Source organism: Bombina bombina, unplaced genomic scaffold, assembly GCF_027579735.1.
Source record: "Bombina bombina isolate aBomBom1 unplaced genomic scaffold, aBomBom1.pri scaffold_725, whole genome shotgun sequence".
NCBI lineage: Eukaryota > Metazoa > Chordata > Amphibia > Anura > Bombinatoridae > Bombina > Bombina bombina.
Window position 1 is genome coordinate 65,001 of NW_026511303.1, and position 21,258 is coordinate 86,258.

At 38.0% G+C, this 21,258-nt stretch overlaps 1 protein-coding gene across 1 annotated transcript in view; it reads right to left on the reverse strand.

Moving 5' to 3' along the window:
- The window catches only part of LOC128643694 (pre-B-cell leukemia transcription factor 3-like), a 62,572-nt gene extending 46,868 nt beyond the window's left edge, over positions 1 to 15,704 (reverse strand). Inside the window, exon 1 of the mRNA XM_053696525.1 lies at positions 15,470 to 15,704. Within this exon, the coding sequence (XP_053552500.1) occupies positions 15,470 to 15,661 (192 nt within the window). The 5' untranslated portion in view covers positions 15,662 to 15,704. The remainder of the gene's footprint in view (positions 1 to 15,469) is intronic.
- Positions 15,705 to 21,258: the final 5,554 nt, after the last annotated feature.

The window sequence follows — 21,258 nt, forward strand, 5'->3', positions numbered from 1 at the left end:
GTTTATAATGCTGTTTAGCAAATGTTTTTGTTCATTTATCTTAGTTTAATTATATATTCTGTGTTGTATGATTATTTTATTAGGTTTATAATGCTGTTTATCATTTAAAGTCTTTAAAAATAATGTATTAGGTGTTACTTATGACAATTTTGAGAGGGGCCTGGAACCTATCTCCCTCACTTCCCATTGACTTACATTATAAACTTGGTTTCAATTTACAATGGTTTCGATTTACAACCATTCCTTCTGGAACCTAACCCTGGCGTAAACTGAGGGCGACCTGTGTGTGTATATATATATATATATATATATACACACACACACACACCTCTCTCTCTCTCTCTCTCTCTCTCTATAAACACACACACGCCTTCATAAGACATATATATTTCAAGAAAACAAAGAAAATTAGATAATAGAAGTAAAATGGAATGCTGTCTAAACTCACATGCTTTGTATAAATCATAAAAAGAAAACTTTTGGGTTTCATGTGCCATTAAAGTGATACATATACAAACAAGGAACAAAGACTAAGGGCTAGATTATGAGTGGAGCGCTATCGGTTTTCAAGGCCGTTTGCACGCAAGTTAAAGTCTTCCCGTATTGAAAGTAAATGCAAACGCGTGACGGTAACCACAATTTACGCTAGAATGATTACTGTGACCTCAGAGCTCTGGTTAACTGTTATGCGAGACAAAAAAGTGTCACAAAACGAATCAACAATACATTACAAAGTATAATTATACTCATAACAAAACCATCTAATAAAAATAATTAAAAAAAATATTGTATATAAAAGTTATAAGGGCTCAAAGATACGAGGTCTAAGGTGTTAGAAAATAAAATGGCAGGCACATGGGTTTAACATAGAGATACATATACATGTCTAAAGATGTATATATGTATGTATATATAAATGTGCAGAACATTTGATTACAAAATATGCTATATTATCTTCTTATGTTGCGTTTTTTAAACAACTGCAATCGTGTTTGCGCAAGTTTGTGGGTGTTAGATTTCCCCCCATGCAGTTATATGAAAATTGGTGTATACTGTCCCTTTAAGTTTTAAGCTTATCTTACGGTCCTGCTGCAAACAATTAGGAATAAAAATAAAATAGGGATTAAACAGACTAATACAAACAAGGTATTTTATTGCCTGGTTTATATTTCCTTCCCCAGTTGTTCTCAGTAGAAGAGAGAGATAAATAGAAAACAACTTCAAACATGGCAGCACCTATCACTTTAATGAATCTAGAATACTATATATACATTATATATATATATATATATATATATATATATGCTAATCTTTGCTTTGAATACATCATTATGTGTAGCATATGTTTACTGTTTAATATCCCTTTAAGGCTGTCCTTCTGTGAGCACAGGGGAATCAGTTAGTGGCTCAAGGATTGAACTTGGGGATAAAGATTGGGTAAACCTGGAACAGATATAAAAAACTGACAATTGAACTTAGCAGAAAAATATAAATTATGCTTACCTGATAATTTCATTTCCATTGTGGGGAGGAGAGTCCACGGCTTCATTCATTACTTGTGGGAATTAAAAATCTGGCCACCAGGAGGAGGCAAAGACACCCCAGCCAAAGGCTTAAATACCTCCCCCACTTCCCTCATCCCCCAGTCATTCTGCCGTGGGAACAATGAACAGTAGGAGAAATATCAGGGTATAAATGGTGCCAGAAGAATAATATGAATTTTAGGTCCGCTAAGCATAATTTATATTTTCCATCTAAAGGGAAGGAGAGTACTCGGCTTTATTCATTACTTGTGGGAATAAATACCCAAGCTCTAGAGGACACTGAATGAAAAAAACGGGAGGGCAAGAAGGCGGACCCTAATCTGAGGGCACCACAGCCTGTAAAACCCCTCTCCCAAAAACTGCTTCCACAGAAGCAAAAACGTAAAATTTGTAAAACTTTGTAAAAGTATGTAAGGAGGACCAGGTAGCCGCCTTATAAATCTGCTCTATAGAGGCCTCATTCTTGAAGGCCCAAGAAGAAGCCACAGCTATAGTTGAATGAGCCGTGATCCTCTGAGAAGGCTTATGTTCCGCTGTCTCGTAGGCCAAGCGAATCATGCTCCTCAACCAAAAGGACAAAGAAGTTGAAGAGGCCTTCTGCCCCTTGCGCTTCCCTGAATACACCACAAAAAGAGATGTAGACTGTCTGAAATCCTTCGTAGCCTGAGGATAAAACTTCAAAGCACGAACCACATCCAAATTATGAAGTAACCCCCACTGAGGAAGCGTTTTAAGCGAAATGCGCGTCAGGGGTTCTCAGGAGTAGCTTTGTCTCTCCTTTGTGTTTTAATCCTGCTTACCATGGTCTAACTTAAAGGGACATAATACTCATATGCTAAATCACTTGAAACTGATGCAGTATAACTGTAAAAAGCAGACAGGAAAATATCACCTGAGCATCTCTATGTAAAAAAGGAAGATACTTTACCTCACCATTTCCTCAGCTCAGCAGAGTAAGTTCTGTGTAAAAAGTTATACTCAGCTGCAGGTAAAAAAAGAAAATGAACAGCAGCCAATTAGCATCAACAGTGCTGAAGTCATGAACTCTTTTTCTGTGATCTCATGAGATTTCACTTAACTCTCATGAGATTTCATTGTAAACTTCCTTACACTCCATTAGCTGTCCCGGGACAGACATACTGATTTGCTGCTTAAAAGTCCTTTACAATGGGATGTGGCTACTGAGAAACTTTTGAGGTAAAATATCTTTCTTTTTTACATAGAGATGTTCAGGTCATATTTTCTAGTCAGCTTTTTATAGCTATACTGCATCACTTTCAAGTGTTTAAACATTTGGGTATTATGGCCCTTTAAGTCTCTAGTATAATTACTATTCGCTAATTCAGCTCAGCAGTTCCATACTTTAAGAGTAATTGTAAATTCAGCCCTCGGATTGTAAGGGCTTAGTACATGTTTAAATATTAAACTGCTGGCTGATCTACTAGCATCATAATACTTCTAAGAGATATATTATTATTCCCTGGTTGAAGTGTTTTTAAAATTTAGCCTAAGTTGTTGTGTATGAATGATCATTCGTGGATGCCTTTTATTTATACCCTAATAAAGTTTAACAGTGTGAATGCAATGGAATGATACACCCTTTTATTTCAACCAGTCTTGCAGAGTCATGTAAATCCCCTTTTTGCAGAGCTAGACTTCTCACACTCTATTGTAACCCTTTTTACAATTAGTTTGCTAGTTGTTACTTGTTCTCTGGCTAGTTTCTGCAACAGGTTTAAATTCCCATTTTAATAAGGTCAATATTATTAATAATTGTACCCTTCACCTCATTTTATTGAAGTAACGTATTGGAATTACCTGTCCTATAATTACTCTGCCCCCCCCTACCTTGTTCTTTTGTACTTTAAATCTTCCATAACATGTCCTCCAACTTTTTATCCATGGGCTCTTTAAACGACGAACTATTCTCAAGAGGAATCGCCATCCGTTTCGCGAGTGTAGAGATAGCATCATCCACCTTAGGGACAGTCCCCCATAGCTCGAGTTGAGAGTCCGGGACGGGGAACAGTTTCTTAAAGGAAGAAGAAGGGGAAAAGGAAGAACCTAATCTCTCCCATTCATTCTTAATAATGTTAGCCATCTTAACAGGAACTGGGAAGGTCTGAGGTACCACCCTGTCCTCATACACTTTATAAAGCTTAGGAATCTAAGGTTCCTCCAGTAGTTTCGGTTCCAGAACCTCGAGGGTAGCAAGTACCTGCTTCAGAAAAAAGCGCAAATTTTCCATCCTAAACCTAAAGTCAGAGCCTTTCTCTGCAGTGGGAGCTTTAGATGACATGGACCCCGACCCAGAAGGAACGTCCTCCAAAGAGTTGGAGTCGTCCTCGTCAGTGGATAATCTTTCCGAGATATCCGTTGGAGTATAGGATCTCTGGGCCGGATCGCCATAATTTACCTTACGCTTGCGCTTGGCAGAACGAGGTAAGGCACTTATCACCTAAGAGACCATCGTTTGCAGTTGATCCGCAAAATCTGACGGTCAACGGATCTCCCCCGTAGGAGAAACAGACATGCCCTGGGGCGCTGTATGTGTACTCGGAGATTTATGTAGGGAACACACTTCACGGGACAGGGAGCCCTCAGAGGTGGACGGCTCAGTAGTACTAGACATAGTTTCTTTCTAGATGTCGAGACTTTATCTAGGCATGTGGAACATAGTTGAGCAGGCGGATCTATCAGAACCTTGTAATAAACACAGGAACTAGACTTAGTTAAAGAGGGAGTACCCTCTAACGCGTCAGAGTCCTCCATAGCTTGCGGCTTTAGTACGAACTATGTAAATCTAAATAAAAATGGCACCTTTATAACCTACAATGGCCTGGGCACTCACCACCTCTTATGACCCAGACCACAGAAACCGTTACGTCTCCTACGCCGCCGATCAAGCCAGGAAGTCGATAGGCCCCACCCAACAGAAGGAATGCTTCGCAAGACCGCTCCTGCACTAAGGAGAAAACGCGCCAAATCTGCCGCGCAAATACTCCCGGAAATGAAACTAAAGTCCACCCATTGCCAGAGCCACATTTCACACATATCGCAGCAATGACACAACAAACAATAAAATGTAAAATAAAGATAAGAGGTATCACACTGTTACCCTGTCTTCTGCGTTATCATTATTTGTATAAAAAAAATGATCTTACCAGAATCTACGCTGTGGAACAGGAACACGGCCTCTCAAGTGTGACAGTGTAGTAGCATCGCTCCTGACATGGACTTGAGTGTAGAAAGCAGGCAGCAAAACTCGTCAATGCTGATTGTTTATGGAGCTGTTAATCTGAGTCAAGATGGTTTCGCAGAAAGACTCTCCCTGCATCTCAGGACTCTAACTTTCACCCAAGCTCTCATTGAGAGACTGACAGGGCTACTTAAAACTCCAGTCCCATTCCGATAAAATGTGTATATATGTGTGTGTGTGTGTGTGTGTGTGTGTGTGTGTGTGTGTGTGTATGTATATATGTACTGTGTGTATATGTATGTGTATATATGTGTGTGTGTGTGTGTGTGTGTGTGTGTATATATATATATATGTGTTTCTATGTAGGTATATGTGTGTGTGTATATGTATATATGTGTGTGTATATATGTGGGTGGGTGTGTGTATGTGTATGTTTGTGTGTATGTGTAAATATGTGAGCGCGTATATGTGTGTATATGTCTGAGTGTGCGCGCGCGTGTCTGTGTATGTGAGCGTGTATATGTGTGTATATGTGTCTATCGTGACAGAGGAGGACAGCAGAACCCCCCAAGAGTTACAGTGCACTTTACAAAGAAGGTTTAAACTACCTAAATACAGTGATTTGAGAAACACATATCAATACATATGCACAATAGGGTAAAAATGCATTTTGGAGTCTGCCCAACATATTAATATGTATGTGTATGAATGATTAGCAAGTTTCATAAGTGTGTTCAAATGTGAATGCAATCACAGGTATTCTTTGAGAACCCTTCATTTGATACGGAAAATATTGGTATCTTTAATTGAAAAAGCAAGAATGTAAGCATAGGAGCCGGCCCATTTTTGGTTCAGCACCTGGGGAGCGCTTTCTGATTGGTGTCTAAATGTAGCGACCAATCAACAAGCACTACCCAGGTGTTGATCCAAAAATGGGCAGGCTCCTAAGCTTACATTCAAATAAAGATACCAAGAGAACAAAGAAAAATTAATAGGAGTAAATTAGAAAGTTGCTTTAAATTGCATGCTCTCTCTGAATCATGAAAGTTTTAATTTTGACTAGACCATTTAATCATAAGGACCTCCAAAGTCATATTTTCGGAGATATTACCAGTGCCGTGTGCTAACTCAGTAAGGCAGAAAACATAATTTATGTAAGAACTTACCTGATAAATTCATTTCTTTCATATTAACAAGAGTCCATGAGCTAGTGACGTATGGGATATACATTCCTACCAGGAGGGGCAAAGTTTCCCAAACCTTAAAATGCCTATAAATACACCCCTCACCACACCCACAAATCAGTTTAACGAATAGCCAAGAAGTGGGGTGATAAGAAAAAAAGTGCGAAGCATATAAAATAAGGAATTGGAATAATTGTGCTTTATACAAAAAAATCATAACCACCACAAAAAAGGGTGGGCCTCATGGACTCTTGTTAATATGAAAGAAATGAATTTATCAGGTAAGTTCTTACATAAATTATGTTTTCTTTCATGTAATTAACAAGAGTCCATGAGCTAGTGACGTATGGGATAATGACTACCCAAGATGTGGATCTTTCCACACAAGAGTCACTAGAGAGGGAGGGATAAAATAAAGACAGCCAATTCCTGCTGAAAATAATCCACACCCAAATAAAAGTTTAACAAAAAACATAAGCAGAAGATTCAAACTGAAACCGCTGCCTGAAGAACTTTTCTACCAAAAACTGCTTCAGAAGAAGAAAATACATCAAAATGGTAGAATTTAGTAAAAGTATGCAAAGAGGACCAAGTTGCTGCTTTGCAGATCTGGTCAACCGAAGCTTCATTCCTAAACGCCCAGGAAGTAGAAACTGACCTAGTAGAATGAGCTGTAATTCTTTGAGGCGGAATTTTACCCGACTCAACATAGGCAAGATGAATTAAAGATTTCAACCAAGATGCCAAAGAAATGGCAGAAGCTTTCTGGCCTTTCCTAGAACCGGAAAAGATAACAAATAGACTAGAAGTCTTACGGAAAGATTTCGTAGCTTCAACATAATATTTCAAAGCTCTAACAACATCCAAAGAATGCAATGATTTCTCCTTAGAATTCTTAGGATTAGGACATAATGAAGGAACCACAATTTCTCTACTAATGTTGTTGGAATTCACAACTTTAGGTAAAAATTCAAAAGAAGTTCGCAACACCGCCTTATCCTGATGAAAAATCAGAAAAGGAGACTCACACGAAAGAGCAGATAATTCAGAAACTCTTCTAGCAGAAGAGATGGCCAAAAGGAACAAAACTTTCCAAGAAAGTAATTTAATGTCCAATGAATGCATAGGTTCAAACGGAGGAGCTTGAAGAGCTCCCAAAACCAAATTCAAACTCCATGGAGGAGAAATTGACTTAATGACAGGTTTTATACGAACCAAAGCTTGTACAAAACAATGAATATCAGGAAGAATAGCAATCTTTCTGTGAAAAAGAACAGAAAGAGCAGAGATTTGTCCTTTCAAAGAACTTGCGGACAAACCCTTATCCAAACCATCCTGAAGAAATTGTAAAATTCTCGGTATTCTAAAAGAATGCCAAGAAAAATGATGAGAAAGACACCATGAAATATAAGTCTTCCAGACTCTATAATATATCTCTCTAGATACAGATTTACGAGCCTGTAACATAGTATTAATCACGGAGTCAGAGAAACCTCTATGACCAAGAATCAAGCGTTCAATCTCCATACCTTTAAATTTAAGGATTTCAGATCCGGATGGAAAAAAGGACCTTGTGACAGAAGGTCTGGTCTTAACGGAAGAGTCCAAGGCTGGCAAGATGCCATCCGGACAAGATCCGCATACCAAAACCTGTGAGGCCATGCCGGAGCTATTAGCAGAACAAACGAGCATTCCCTCAGAATCTTGGAGATTACTCTTGGAAGAAGAACTAGAGGCGGAAAGATATAGGCAGGATGATACTTCCAAGGAAGTGATAATGCATCCACTGCCTCCGCCTGAGGATCCCGGGATCTGGACAGATACCTGGGAAGTTTCTTGTTTAGATGAGAGGCCATCAGATCTATCTCTGGGAGCCCCCACATTTGAACAATCTGAAGAAATACCTCTGGGTGAAGAGACCATTCGCCCGGATGCAACGTTTGGCGACTGAGATAATCCGCTTCCCAATTGTCTACACCTGGGATATGAACCGCAGAGATTAGACAGGAGCTGGATTCCGCCCAAACCAAAATTCGAGATACTTCTTTCATAGCCAGAGGACTGTGAGTCCCTCCTTGATGATTGATGTATGCCACAGTTGTGACATTGTCTGTCTGAAAACAAATGAACGATTCTCTCTTCAGAAGAGGCCAAAACTGAAGAGCTCTGAAAACTGCACGGAGTTCCAAGATATTGATCGGTAATCTCACCTCCTGAGATTCCCAAACTCCTTGTGCCGTCAGAGATCCCCACACAGCTCCCCAACCTGTGAGACTTGCATCTGTTGAAATTATAGTCCAGGTCGGAAGAACAAAAGAAGCCCCCTGAATTAAACGATGGTGATCTGTCCACCACGTTAGAGAGTGCCGAACAATCGGTTTTAAAGATATTAATTGATATATCTTTGTGTAATCCCTGCACCATTGGTTCAGCATACAGAGCTGAAGAGGTCGCATGTGAAAACGAGCAAAGGGGATCGCGTCCGATGCAGCAGTCATAAGACCTAGAATTTCCATGCATAAGGCTACCGAAGGGAATGATTGAGACTGAAGGTTTCGACAGGCTGTAATCAATTTTAGACGTCTCTTGTCTGTTAAAGACAAAGTCATGGACACTGAATCTATCTGGAAACCCAGAAAGGTTACCCTTGTTTGAGGAATCAAAGAACTTTTTGGTAAATTGATCCTCCAACCATGATCTTGAAGAAACAACACAAGTCGATTCGTATGAGACTCTGCTAAATGTAAAGACGGAGCAAGTACCAAGATATCGTCCAAATAAGGAAATACCACAATACCCTGTTCTCTGATTACAGACAGAAGGGCACCGAGAATCTTTGTAAAAATTCTTGGAGCTGTAGCAAGGCCAAACGGTAGAGCCACAAATTGGTAATGCTTGTCTAGAAAAGAGAATCTCAGGAACTGATAATGATCTGGATGAATCGGAATATGCAGATATGCATCCTGTAAATCTATTGTGGACATATAATTCCCTTGCTGAACAAAAGGCAATATAGTCCTTACAGTTACCATCTTGAACGTTGGTATCCTTACATAACGATTCAATAATTTTAGATCCAGAACTGGTCTGAAGGAATTCTCCTTCTTTGGTACAATGAAGAGATTTGAATAAAACCCCATCCCCTGTTCCGGAACTGGAACTGGCATAATTACTCCAGCCAACTCTAGATCTGAAACACAATTCAGAAATGCTTGAGCTTTCACTGGATTTACTGGGACATGGGAAAGAAAAAATCTCTTTGCAGGAGGTCTCATCTTGAAACCAATTCTGTACCCTTCTGAAACAATGTTCTGAATCCAAAGATTGTGAACAGAACTGATCCAAATTTCTTTGAAAAAACGTAACCTGCCCCCTACCAGCTGAACTGGAATGAGGGCCGTACCTTCATGTGAACTTAGAAGCAGGCTTTGCCTTTCTAGCAGGCTTGGATTTATTCCAGACTGGAGATGGTTTCCAAACTGAAACTGCTCCTGAGGACGAAGGATCAGGCTTTTGTTCTTTGTTGAAACGAAAGGAACGAAAACGATTGTTAGCCCTGTTTTTACCTTTAGACTTTTTATCCTGTGGTAAAAAAGTTCCTTTCCCACCAGTAACAGTTGAAATAATAGAATCCAACTGAGAACCAAATAATTTGTTTCCCTGGAAAGAAATGGAAAGTAGAGTTGATTTAGAAGCCATATCAGCATTCCAAGTCTTAAGCCATAAAGCTCTTCTGGCTAAGATAGCCAGAGACATAAATCTAACATCAACTCTAATAATATCAAAAATGGCATCACAGATGAAATTATTAGCATGCTGGAGAAGAATAATAATATCATGAGAATCACGATTTGTTACTTGTTGCGCTAGAGTTTCCAACCAAAAAGTTGAAGCTGCAGCAACATCAGCCAATGATATAGCAGGTCTAAGAAGATTACCTGAACATAGATAAGCTTTTCTTAGAAAAGATTCAATTTTTCTATCTAAAGGATCCTTAAACGAGGTACCATCTGATGTAGGAATGGTAGTACGTTTAGCAAGGGTAGAAATAGCCCCATCAACTTTAGGGATTTTGTCCCAAAATTCTAATCTGTCAGGCGGAACAGGATATAATTGCTTAAAACGTTTAGAAGGAGTAAATGAATTACCCAATCTATCCCATTCCTTAGCAATTACTGCAGAAATAGCATTAGGAACAGGAAAGACTTCTGGAATAACCGCAGGAGCTTTAAAAACCTTATCCAAACGTATAGAATTAGTATCAAGAGGACTAGAATCCTCTATTTCTAAAGCAATTAGTACTTCTTTAAGTAAAGAGCGAATAAATTCCATCTTAAATAAATATGAAGATTTATCAGCATCAATCTCTGAGACAGAATCCTCTGAACCAGAAGAGTCCAAAGAATCAGAATGATGGTGTTCATTTAAAAATTCATCTGTAGAGAGAGAAGATTTAAAAGACTTTTTACGTTTACTAGAAGGAGAAATAACAGACAAAGCCTTCTTTATGGATTCAGAAACAAAATCTCTTATGTTATCAGGAACATTCTGCACCTTAGATGTTGAGGGAACTGCAACAGACAATGGTACATCACTAAAGGAAATATTATCTGCATTAACAAGTTTGTCATGACATTTAATACAAACAACAGCTGGAGGAATAGCTACCAAAAGTTTACAGCAGATACACTTAGCTTTGGTAGATCCAGCAGGCAGAGGTTTTCCTGTAGTATCTTCTGGCTCAGATGCAACGTGAGACATCTTGCAATATGTAAGAGAAAAAACAACATATAAAGCAAAATAGATCAAATTCCTTATAAGACAGTTTCAGGAATGGGAAAAAATGCCAAACATCAAGCTTCTAGCAACCAGAAGCAAATGAAAAATGATTCTGAAATAATGTGGAGACAAAAGCGACGCCCATATTTTTTGGCGCCAAATAAGACGCCCACATTATTTGGCGCCTAAATGCTTTTGGCGCCAAAAATGACGCCACATCCGGAACGCCGACATTTTTGGCGCAAAATAACGTCAAAAAAATGACGCAACTTCCGGCGACACGTATGACGCCGGAAACGGAAATGAATTTTTGCGCCAAAAAAATCCGCGCCAAGAATGACGCAATAAAATGAAGCATTTTCAGCCCCCGCGAGCCTAACAGCCCACAGGGAAAAAGTCAAATTTTTGAGGTAAGAAAAATATGATAATTAAAGCATAATCCCAAATATGAAACTGACTGTCTGGAAATAAGGAAAGTTGAACATTCTGAGTCAAGGCAAATAAATGTTTGAATACATATATTTAGAACTTTATAAATAAAGTGCCCAACCATAGCTTAGAGTGTCACAGAAAATAAGACTTACTTACCCCAGGACACTCATCTACATGTTTGTAGAAAGCCAAACCAGTACTGAAACGAGAATCAGTAGAGGAAATGGTAAATATAAGAGTATATCGTCGATCTGAAAAGGGAGGTAAGAGATGAATCTCTACGACCGATAACAGAGAACCTTATGAAATAGACCCCGTAGAAGGAGATCACTGCATTCAATAGGCAATACTCTCCTCACATCCCTCTGACATTCACTGCACGCTGAGAGGAAAACCGGGCTCCAACTTGCTGCGGAGCGCATATCAACGTAGAATCTAGCACAAACTTACTTCACCACCTCCCTTGGAGGCAAAGTTTGTAAAACTGATTTGTGGGTGTGGTGAGGGGTGTATTTATAGGCATTTTAAGGTTTGGGAAACTTTGCCCCTCCTGGTAGGAATGTATATCCCATACGTCACTAGCTCATGGACTCTTGTTAATTACATGAAAGAAAGAGCTACGGTCTGTTAATTCATGGTTAAATACATGGTGTAAAAATGAGAGGTTTGACGTTTTAGAGCACTGGGCTGACTTTTCACTTGGGTACAATTTGTACAGTAAGGATGGATTGCACCTGAATGACATGGGTGCTGGTGTGTTGGGGAAAAGGGTGGTAGCACGTTTAGAGAACCTTTTAAACTAGGCAAAGGGGGGGGGGGGGGATCAGTTAGAACACAATAGAACAGAGAGATCAGTCTGTGAATCTGTCACTCCCTTAATATCTCAAGGAAGAGGTGACTTAAGAAATGTCACATTAGAAAGTATAGGGGAAAGCCCACCAAGTATCAGCAGAAAGCACATGCAAATTAAATGTATGACAACAAATGCAAGAAGCTTGACAGGTAAAATGGGGGAGCTGACGCTCTTAGTTGCAGAAGAGGACTATGATGTTATCAGTATAACTGAAACTAGGTGGGATGATTCACATGACTGGGCAGTTAACTTAGAGGGGTATACTTTATTTAGGAGGGACAGAAATAATAAAAGGGGTGGAGGAATCTGCATGTATATTAAACCTGACCTTAAACCTACAATAAGGGAAGATATTTATGATAGAAGTGGCAATGTAGAGACCCTGTGGGTTGAAATAAAGAGTGGTGGGGGGGGGGGAATCCTAAAAAAAATATTACTAGGAACATGCTACAAACCTGCCAACATTAGTGACCCGGAGGAAACTCCACTACTAATGCAAATAGGTAAGGCTGCTAATAACAGTGCTGTAATTAGGGAGATTTTAACTACCCTGATATAAACTGGGACAATTACACTAGTAATTCAGCCAAGGGGGTTCAAGGACATAACAAAATGAGGAGAGGAGCTAAGATAAGAAAATGTAAGTGAACATTGTATGCATCCCTGAACAGTAGAGTCTGAAAGATTGAAAACTAGGGTAGAGTCGGGCAAACTCTTTGAGGGCTTTTAATTTACATTATAAAAATGTTTTGAGGGACCTCATAGCGCTGATAAGATTTTGTAGATAATCTCACTAAAGCAGATAGCTTTAGATAGGGCCTATGTGAAAAAATAATTCATTACATATTTAGGGCTAAATTACGAGCGAAGCAGTATTTAACAGTCCCCCACTAACTCCGCTAGAAGTAAGGTTTTTGTGCGTGTCAGGTAGCAATCATATAACAAGTTAAAAGTTTTTGACCCCGCGCTAACCCAATGCACGAAAAAAAACGGCCTATTCCCCCATAGATGTCAATGGAGAAAAAAAAGTGTGGTGGGGAAACCCAAACTGCATATTCTAAAGTGCACTAACCCGACATGAAAATATTAATATTTCACATTCCAATGTTCTTCACATAGCAGAATATTTTCTATGTGCAGAACATTGGAATGTCAAATATTTACACACTATTTCATTTTTCATTTTCATCTACTTGACTGCAAAGGGCTCCAATGCACTGTATACACACACACACATATATTATATTATATATATATATATATATATTTATGTACATATATATACATATTTAGACATGTATATGTATGTATCTCTGTTAGAGCCCTTTGCCATCTTTTTTTTTTCTCTAACACCTGAGACCTCATATCTTTGAGCCTTTTTTGTGCAGTTTTTTAAAACTATATTTTTATTAGTGTTATTATGAGTTTAACTGTACTTTTCAATGTATTTTTTATATGTTTTGTGACATTTTGTTGTTTCACGAAAGTTACCCAGAGCTCTGTGTGCCTAACTGCTTATTAATCACTGCAGATTGAAATGCATAGAATAGGCGCAGACCCAATATTATCAAACATGCTAACAATGCAGAGAACTGATTGCAGAAAAATGCAAATAAAAAACGTTTTTGTTTATTAAACTTAGTCTGATGATGATGCAGTCTGTTGTGCGATTATTTAATTAGGTGCTGTTAGCAAATGTTTTTGTTCATTAAACTTAGTTTGATGATGATACAATCTATATTATTAGGTTTATAATGCTGTTTAGCATTTAAAGTCTTCATTTCAAAGCTTTAAAAATAATGTATTAGGTGTTACCTATGACAATTTTGAGAGGGGCCTGGAACCTAACCCCCTCACTTCCCATTGACTTACATTATAAACTGGGTTTCAATTTACAATGGTTTCGATTTACAACCATTCCTCCTAGAACCTAACCCCGGCGTAAACTGAGGGCTACCTGTATATACACACCATGATGCACAAATTATTTAAACTCTTGAATCATACTTGATAGTACCATCTGTAATAGTATAAATTATTAATAATAAAGTATCAATATTTCAATCATGTACCTGCAACATTCACCCCATGTTACACTACAGAAAGCACATTCAATGTTATAGAAAACAATAGTTTAGAAAATGCAACCGGACAGTTTGATGTAAATGTTTATTATGTCCCATGCCATTTTATATTGATTCCAATTTTTATATTTATATTAATTATATTTAAAAAAAAAAAAATTCAAAATACCTGCTGTTCAATTTATATATTTAAATATAGATAAACAAGAGTTGGTGACCACCACTTGCATTGAGAATATATGGATTACAATTTTAGAATACATTTTAATTTAATCTGAATGCATTGACTAAATTATTTATTAAAGGGACAGTCTACACCAGAATTTTTATTGTTTTAAAAGATAGATAATCCCTTTATTACCCATTTGCCAGTTTTGCATAACCAGCACAGTTATATTAAAATACTTTTAACCTCTGTGATTATCTTGTCTCTAAGCCTCTGCAAACTGCCCCTTTATTTCAGTTCTTTTGACAGACTTGCAGTTTAGCCAATCAGTGCCTGCTCCCAGATAACTTCACGTGCACGAGCACAGTGTTATCTATATGAAATACATGAACTAACACCCTATAGTGGTGAAAAACTGTTAAAATGCAATCTGAAAGAGGTGGCCTTCAAGGACTAAGAAATTTGCATATGAACCTCCTAGGTTAAGCTTTCAACTAAGAATACCAAGAGTACAAAGCAAAATTTGATAAAAGTAAATTGGAAAATTGTTCAAAATTACATGTCCTATCGGAATCATGAAAGTTTATTTTGGCCTAGACTGTCCCTTTAATTGTAACCTTTTAAATTATCCTTAAAGGGACATGCTACCTAAATGTTGAAGCACTTGAAAGTGATGCTGCATAGCTGTAAAAAGCTGACTAGAAAATATCACCTGAACATCTCTATGTAAAAAAGGAAGCTATTTACCTAAAAATGTCCCAATTATTCACACCCCACTGTAAAGAGACTTTAAGCAACCCAGGACTTGCTAGGGAGTGTGCATCTGGCATGTGCAGGCACAGTCATGTTATTTTCCTATTCAGTTTACTGAAGTTTACTATAAAATCTCACAAGATTTCAGTAAAATCTCAGGAGATCACAGCAAAGCAATGTATGACCTCAGCACTGCTGATGCTGATTGGCTATTGTTTGTTTTTTCAACTGGCAGCTAAACAGCAGCTGAAGTATAACTGTTTACACAGCACTTACTCTGGTGAGCTGAAGACATTTTGAGGTAAAATATCTTTCCTTTTTACATAGAGATGCTCAGGTGATATTTTCATATCAGCTTTTTACAGTTATGCTGCATCACTTTCAGGTGATTTCGTATAGGAGTATTATGTCCCTTTAAATACGTTTACAGACACACAAAAAAAGGTAGTTTCATGGGAGCTAGTACCTGACTCACCTGCTCATACTTCTCCAGTTCTGTGTGGTAGATTTGCCGAATTTGGCTGAGTTTGGCTCTGTAGTCTGAGTGTTCAATGGAATTGTCAGAGGTTCCACCTGATGCAGCTGCTGCGGCCGCCGCAGCCGCTGCGCCACCTCCTTTCTCTGGGCCAGAAACACCTTCTGCTAGTAGCATGTTGTCCAGTCTCATGAGCTGAGGGTCTGGTGGGTCTTCCTCCTGTGCTCCTCGGATACTGAGACCTGCAGAAAAAGAAGAGGAATTGTAAACATGAACAAAAAACCCCCATCAAAAGCAATATAATAAATATAATATTCCTCTATATCACTATTTATTTGGATATATATTTATTCAGCACATTCTACAATATCTTCTTTAGCTTTACATATTTTCTCACTATAATATCCCATCTTACTCTGTACAATTCCTCCATATAGCATAATTCGACATACTGCGCAATATAACTCCTCCTACTGCTTCATACAGTCCTCTGCCATTAATGTTTTATTTTCTATAAAACGTTATCCATCTATAATCACGCTCACAATCAGGCAATATATTTTATATACTCAACGGAAAAAAGAAAAGGAAAAAAAAGTTAGTGTCAGAATCTACATTTACAAATGTTAAAAATCATGGATATTTAAAATTAAACAACCCAATCAAATATTTTATTGTGGCCTAGACTACAAGTGGAGCACAAACATATTAGTGCTAGTGTGCTTTAACGTCGCTTAAGCACAATCAAAAGTGCTTATATTTTGCACTCATATGTTCAAGAGATAGTCTAGGTTGCGCTAAAATCTGAATGCCAGATAAATCCCTCCTGTACTAGACTACTATGGGTACGCACATTCAAATTCATGTTAGATATTGCTCAAGCGCTAAGCAGATGGTGCGGAAATAGTGGAATTTTTCATGTAGTTCTGTGCTATACTATTATATATATATATATATATATATATATATATATATATATATATATATATATATACACACACACACACACACACACACACACACATATATATATATATTTTATAAAAAAATATTTATCCATCCAGATTGTGTGTTATTCTTTGTGCAAGGTCGTACAAAAGATTACACACCTTGCGCTATCTAATGTGCTCCACTTGTAATCTAGCCCTGTATTTTATTGTATTATTAACTTCTCTGGGTGACAGAAATTCCATTTTTTTTAAACGTTTCACTGGAGACTTAAAACTCTGGAATTTGTATATGTTTTTGGCATTTAAATTCCTATTTTTTATTTTATTTTTTTAAGTTCATAGACTTCAAGGAATTTTTACCTACTCCAAATGGCATGACACTTTATACACACTCTAGTGAAACTCACATGCTACCATAAAGAAAACTTAGAGAAATATATATAAGTTTTCTTAATAGAGAAAGATAATTATTTCTTGCGTTGCCCCACATACAAAGGACTATGGGAAATTCTCCCTCTGCTTTATAAACAGTGAATGCTCAAATCATCTGAAATAAGCATTTCCATTAAAGTTGCAGTAGGATAGAATAGAAAAGATGTCCCAGCGCAATTAACCTCTTTAAATCTGTTTAAATCAGGAATCAGAGGCTTCTATAGATCCCAGAGCGACCTTCTCTGTGAGTGAGCTTTACATCAGCCTTGCATTTTAGTCTGCCTCCCTGTCAATTTCATTTTACACTAAACACTCTTGAAAAGTTTTCCAATATACACGCACATATGCGCGCATACAAATACACAGCAATGTTTCAGTTCTCATAGTATGTGTGTACATATATATTCTCCAGTTACTCCATCCCATGTGCACATATCAGTGATTAAATCTGTTTAGATGCTGTAAAACCTTCTGCTGCAAGTGGGTAAGGCTTGCAACAGTGATTTAGCCTTTTGGTTGCCTGGAACACATATACATCATTGGTTTATTTCTTAATGACCTAGAGGCACCCAGGCTAATAATTGGTTAAATCAGTGCTACATAACACCCTTGCAGCAGTAAATACACAAACACATGTAGCAGAAATTGACCCTTTGAGGGTTCTGAGGCAGGTCACCCCAAACGTGGCATGCTGTCAGCCCCACATGTAGGGAATTAAAAGGAAAAGAAAGAAAGACTGGGCTATCATGTAAAGTTGTCAATATAACACACACAGCAAGTCACAATATAATAAACACATAGAAGATATAAGTATACTTGGCACTGTACTACTCCAACATACATTTTCTGCTTGCAAATTGAAAGAAAAGGTTACAAAGATCGTCTGGCAGCACATGCACGACGGGTGTGGATCTCAGAATTCACCCAAGTGCTCATTGAAAGAACGTGCCAGCCAATCAGCACCCTGGTGAACTATGAGATAGTCAATGTGGCTAACGGTGCTGATCTTAGAGTCTACTGGGGGTGCTAACTGCTAGGCACATTCTGTGCACTTGGGTAAAATCCAAGACTGGCACTCAGCATATCCTTTTGGTGCAGATCTTGCTGTTGGGGGAAACTAAATACGACATGATAGTATGCTAGGGATGTACATCCGCATCATGACTGTAAACCTTCGTGTTCTTTATAATAATATCATTTGAAGATTTGTGTTACCGCATTGTGAAGTAAAATAATACAAATTCATAAAAATGTGTGCTTTAAACACAAGTGTTAAGTTGGTTTAAAACTGTGTGCTCTTTAAATGGGGGTTTAGTTTCTCTTTTTATTAAACAACTTTCCAATTTACTTCTATTATGAAATTAGCTTAATTCTCTTCATTCGTTTTGTTTGTTGAAAGAGCAGCATTACTGGGAGCTAGCTGAACACAAAGGGTGAGCCAAGTATAAGAAGCATATGTGTGCAGCCACCAATCAGCAGCTGCCAGTATCAAACCTACCTAGATATGCTTTTCAACAAAAAGAATACGCACATATCCTACATTAGTGGGAGCTAGCGGGTGATTGGAGCCTGCACACATTTGTCTCTTGTGATTGGCTAACTAGATGTGTTCAGCTACCTATCAGTAGTGCAATGCTGTTTCTTCAGCAAAGGATAACAAGAGAATGAAGCAAATTTGATAATCGAAGTACATTGGAGCGTTGTTTAAAATTGTCTGTTCTATCCAAATCATGAAAGAAAATGTTGGTGTTTCCTGTCCCTTTAACGTGTAATCAGTTCTAGTTTCATAAACATCAGTTTTTCCATCTGTTTAAATGTTTATTCTCGTATTTCAAGAAAATTGCCCAAGCACTACAACGCTGAGAGAGATCTGCGTAGGAAAAGGGCTTTATAAATATGCTAATAACTATGATAAAACTTCAGCCATGCCCAAGGAACGCTGACACTATAAGATCCATTTAACAGCATACAATAGAAAGAAAATTATATATTTTACAAATTGTATTCCTAATGGCAATACTCTACAGGAAATCCAAAGCATGAAATCTAAAGTGATTTAACCTTGCATTTTACCGCAGCAATGTTTTCACCCTCTCTTCCTGAGCGCTTGCAATGGGAACGGTTTCCCTTTCTTTAAATGGATTTTGCATACTGCATTAGTGGTACGCCGGCCAAAAATGATTTAAAGGGACATGAACATCAAATTGACTTTGCTCTCTTGGTATCTTTATTTGAAAAGCAGGAATGCAACGCTTAGGAGCTGGACCTTTTTTCATTCAGCACCTGGGTAGCTCTTGCTGATTGGTGGCTAAATGTAGCCACAAATAAACAAGCGCTATCCAGGGTGCTGAACCTAAAATGGGACGTCTCCTAAGCGGTACATTACTTTTCAACTAAAGATAGCAAGAGAACGAAGAAAAAATTGATAATAGGAGTAAATTAGAAAGCTGCTTAAAATTGCATGCACTATCTGAATCATGAAAACAAATTGAGTTTAGTGTCCCTTTAACCACACTTATATACACGCAGTTGTGCAGTAATACAATGTCCTAACACATTTAGATCAAAATATATTTGAACTTATATATATCTTTATTGGATCTATACCATTTTCAATCATCTTTCAAGGTTTATCTGCTGCCTTACACGTTATTTTATTGCAACCTAAGCCGAAAATCAATCCCACCACAACCCCTCACTGAATAAATGTCCATATTCAAGTTTATTTTTCCTTGAGCTTGTAATGTAGCTAATTATAATGCTGCCAGAGTGTAATTATCTCCCTGGATATACCCAAGTCAGAAATGAATATAAAAGCTGTGTTAATGTTGCTAGAACTCTCTTTGACTCTATCTTTATACAAATCATAGAGGGGGCTGATTGCTGGTACCTTTCAACAAATCATAATTATCTATGTATCTGTGCGCAGACACCTGCCATCCTGTCTCGCTCATACACACACGGCAGGTCATGAAATTAACCTCTCATTACTACCTGGCCCCCTAGGTCTTATTGTGCACTACAGTTAAATGTAATCATCTTAGGTATGTTCATTAGTTCATGTAGGGTTTATTAAAGGGGACAGGCTCTACGTAAAAGAATGATAAAAAAGAAAGATGCCTGACGTTACAATTTCCCCACTAACCACATCCGATTGTAGAGGGACATTAGGCATCCAATCAGGATTCTGGTCCCAGGACATGCATCTTGGCATGTGCAGGCCAAGTTCCTTTCTGTTGCCCCTTCGTTAAAGGAAACCTAAAGTGAAATCTCGTGAGATTATGGTGAACTCCCGTCAGATTACAGCAAAGCAAATTGATGATGTTGATTCACTGTTCTTATTTTTATCACCATGCAGATTAAAGTAAGAAGCGGAGCTGAATAGTAACTACTCACAGAGCTGGAGAGCTGTCTTCGTATCAAATAAAGGGAAAAATAGTTTATGCATTACATATCTTTCTTTACTGGATACTTTATGTTGAGGAACATGTCCCTTTAATACATAGGCAAAGCCTCTCAAATGTAAAATAGGTTAGAAACCTAAAAGCATATTGATATCGCACAGCCAGGGGAGTATTTTTGCCTGGGCAAACTAGGCTTTGGTAGTTCTATGGTACAATGACTTCCCAGTGCTATGCCTCCCAAAATATTTATATACTCGTTTTAATACAAAGCAATGATCCCTGATTGTCTATAGGGGGTGGATCAGCGGCCTCTCGTAAAATTGTTGGGGCTGTGGCTCCAGGGAGCAGCATATTAGTCAGTGCCTAGGGCAGCACAAAAAGTAGGTACTCTGCTGCACGTAGTATATTGGGGCATAGCTCTTGTAAAGACCCCAAGGGGGTTTAGAAAGTAATTGTGGCTCATGATCAAGAAGAAATTATTTCTAGGCCAAAGAGCCCAAAGTTGGAATAAAAAAGGGTTATTGTCTAATCCTCTATAAAAGCTTATCAAATGAAAATAAAAAAAACGTAAATGGTTATAACGGATTTTGTAGGAAAAAAGTATTGATAAGTCTCTCTACAGGATCAGAATGTGCCTGATGTGTTTTTATAGAGCATTGTACTTAACTATGCTGCTTGTGACAATGCGAAGGATCACAGTATGATTAGGAATGTCTAAAATATGCTGTAAGTGAGCTGTGGAATGAGCACAAAGAAGAAAGAGACTCTAATATATCTTTTAAAGCAAACAGATCGCTTATAAAACTTACATGTCATAAATAGTGCAGCATCCTTATAAATTATATATAGCCCCTCTATAACTCATTAAAACACTACCTATAACTCCTATTGCACCATATAACCCTCCCTATAACTCCTATTGCACCATATAACCCTCCCTATAACTCCTATTGCACCATATAACCCTCCCTATAACTCCTATTGCACCATATAACCCTCTCTA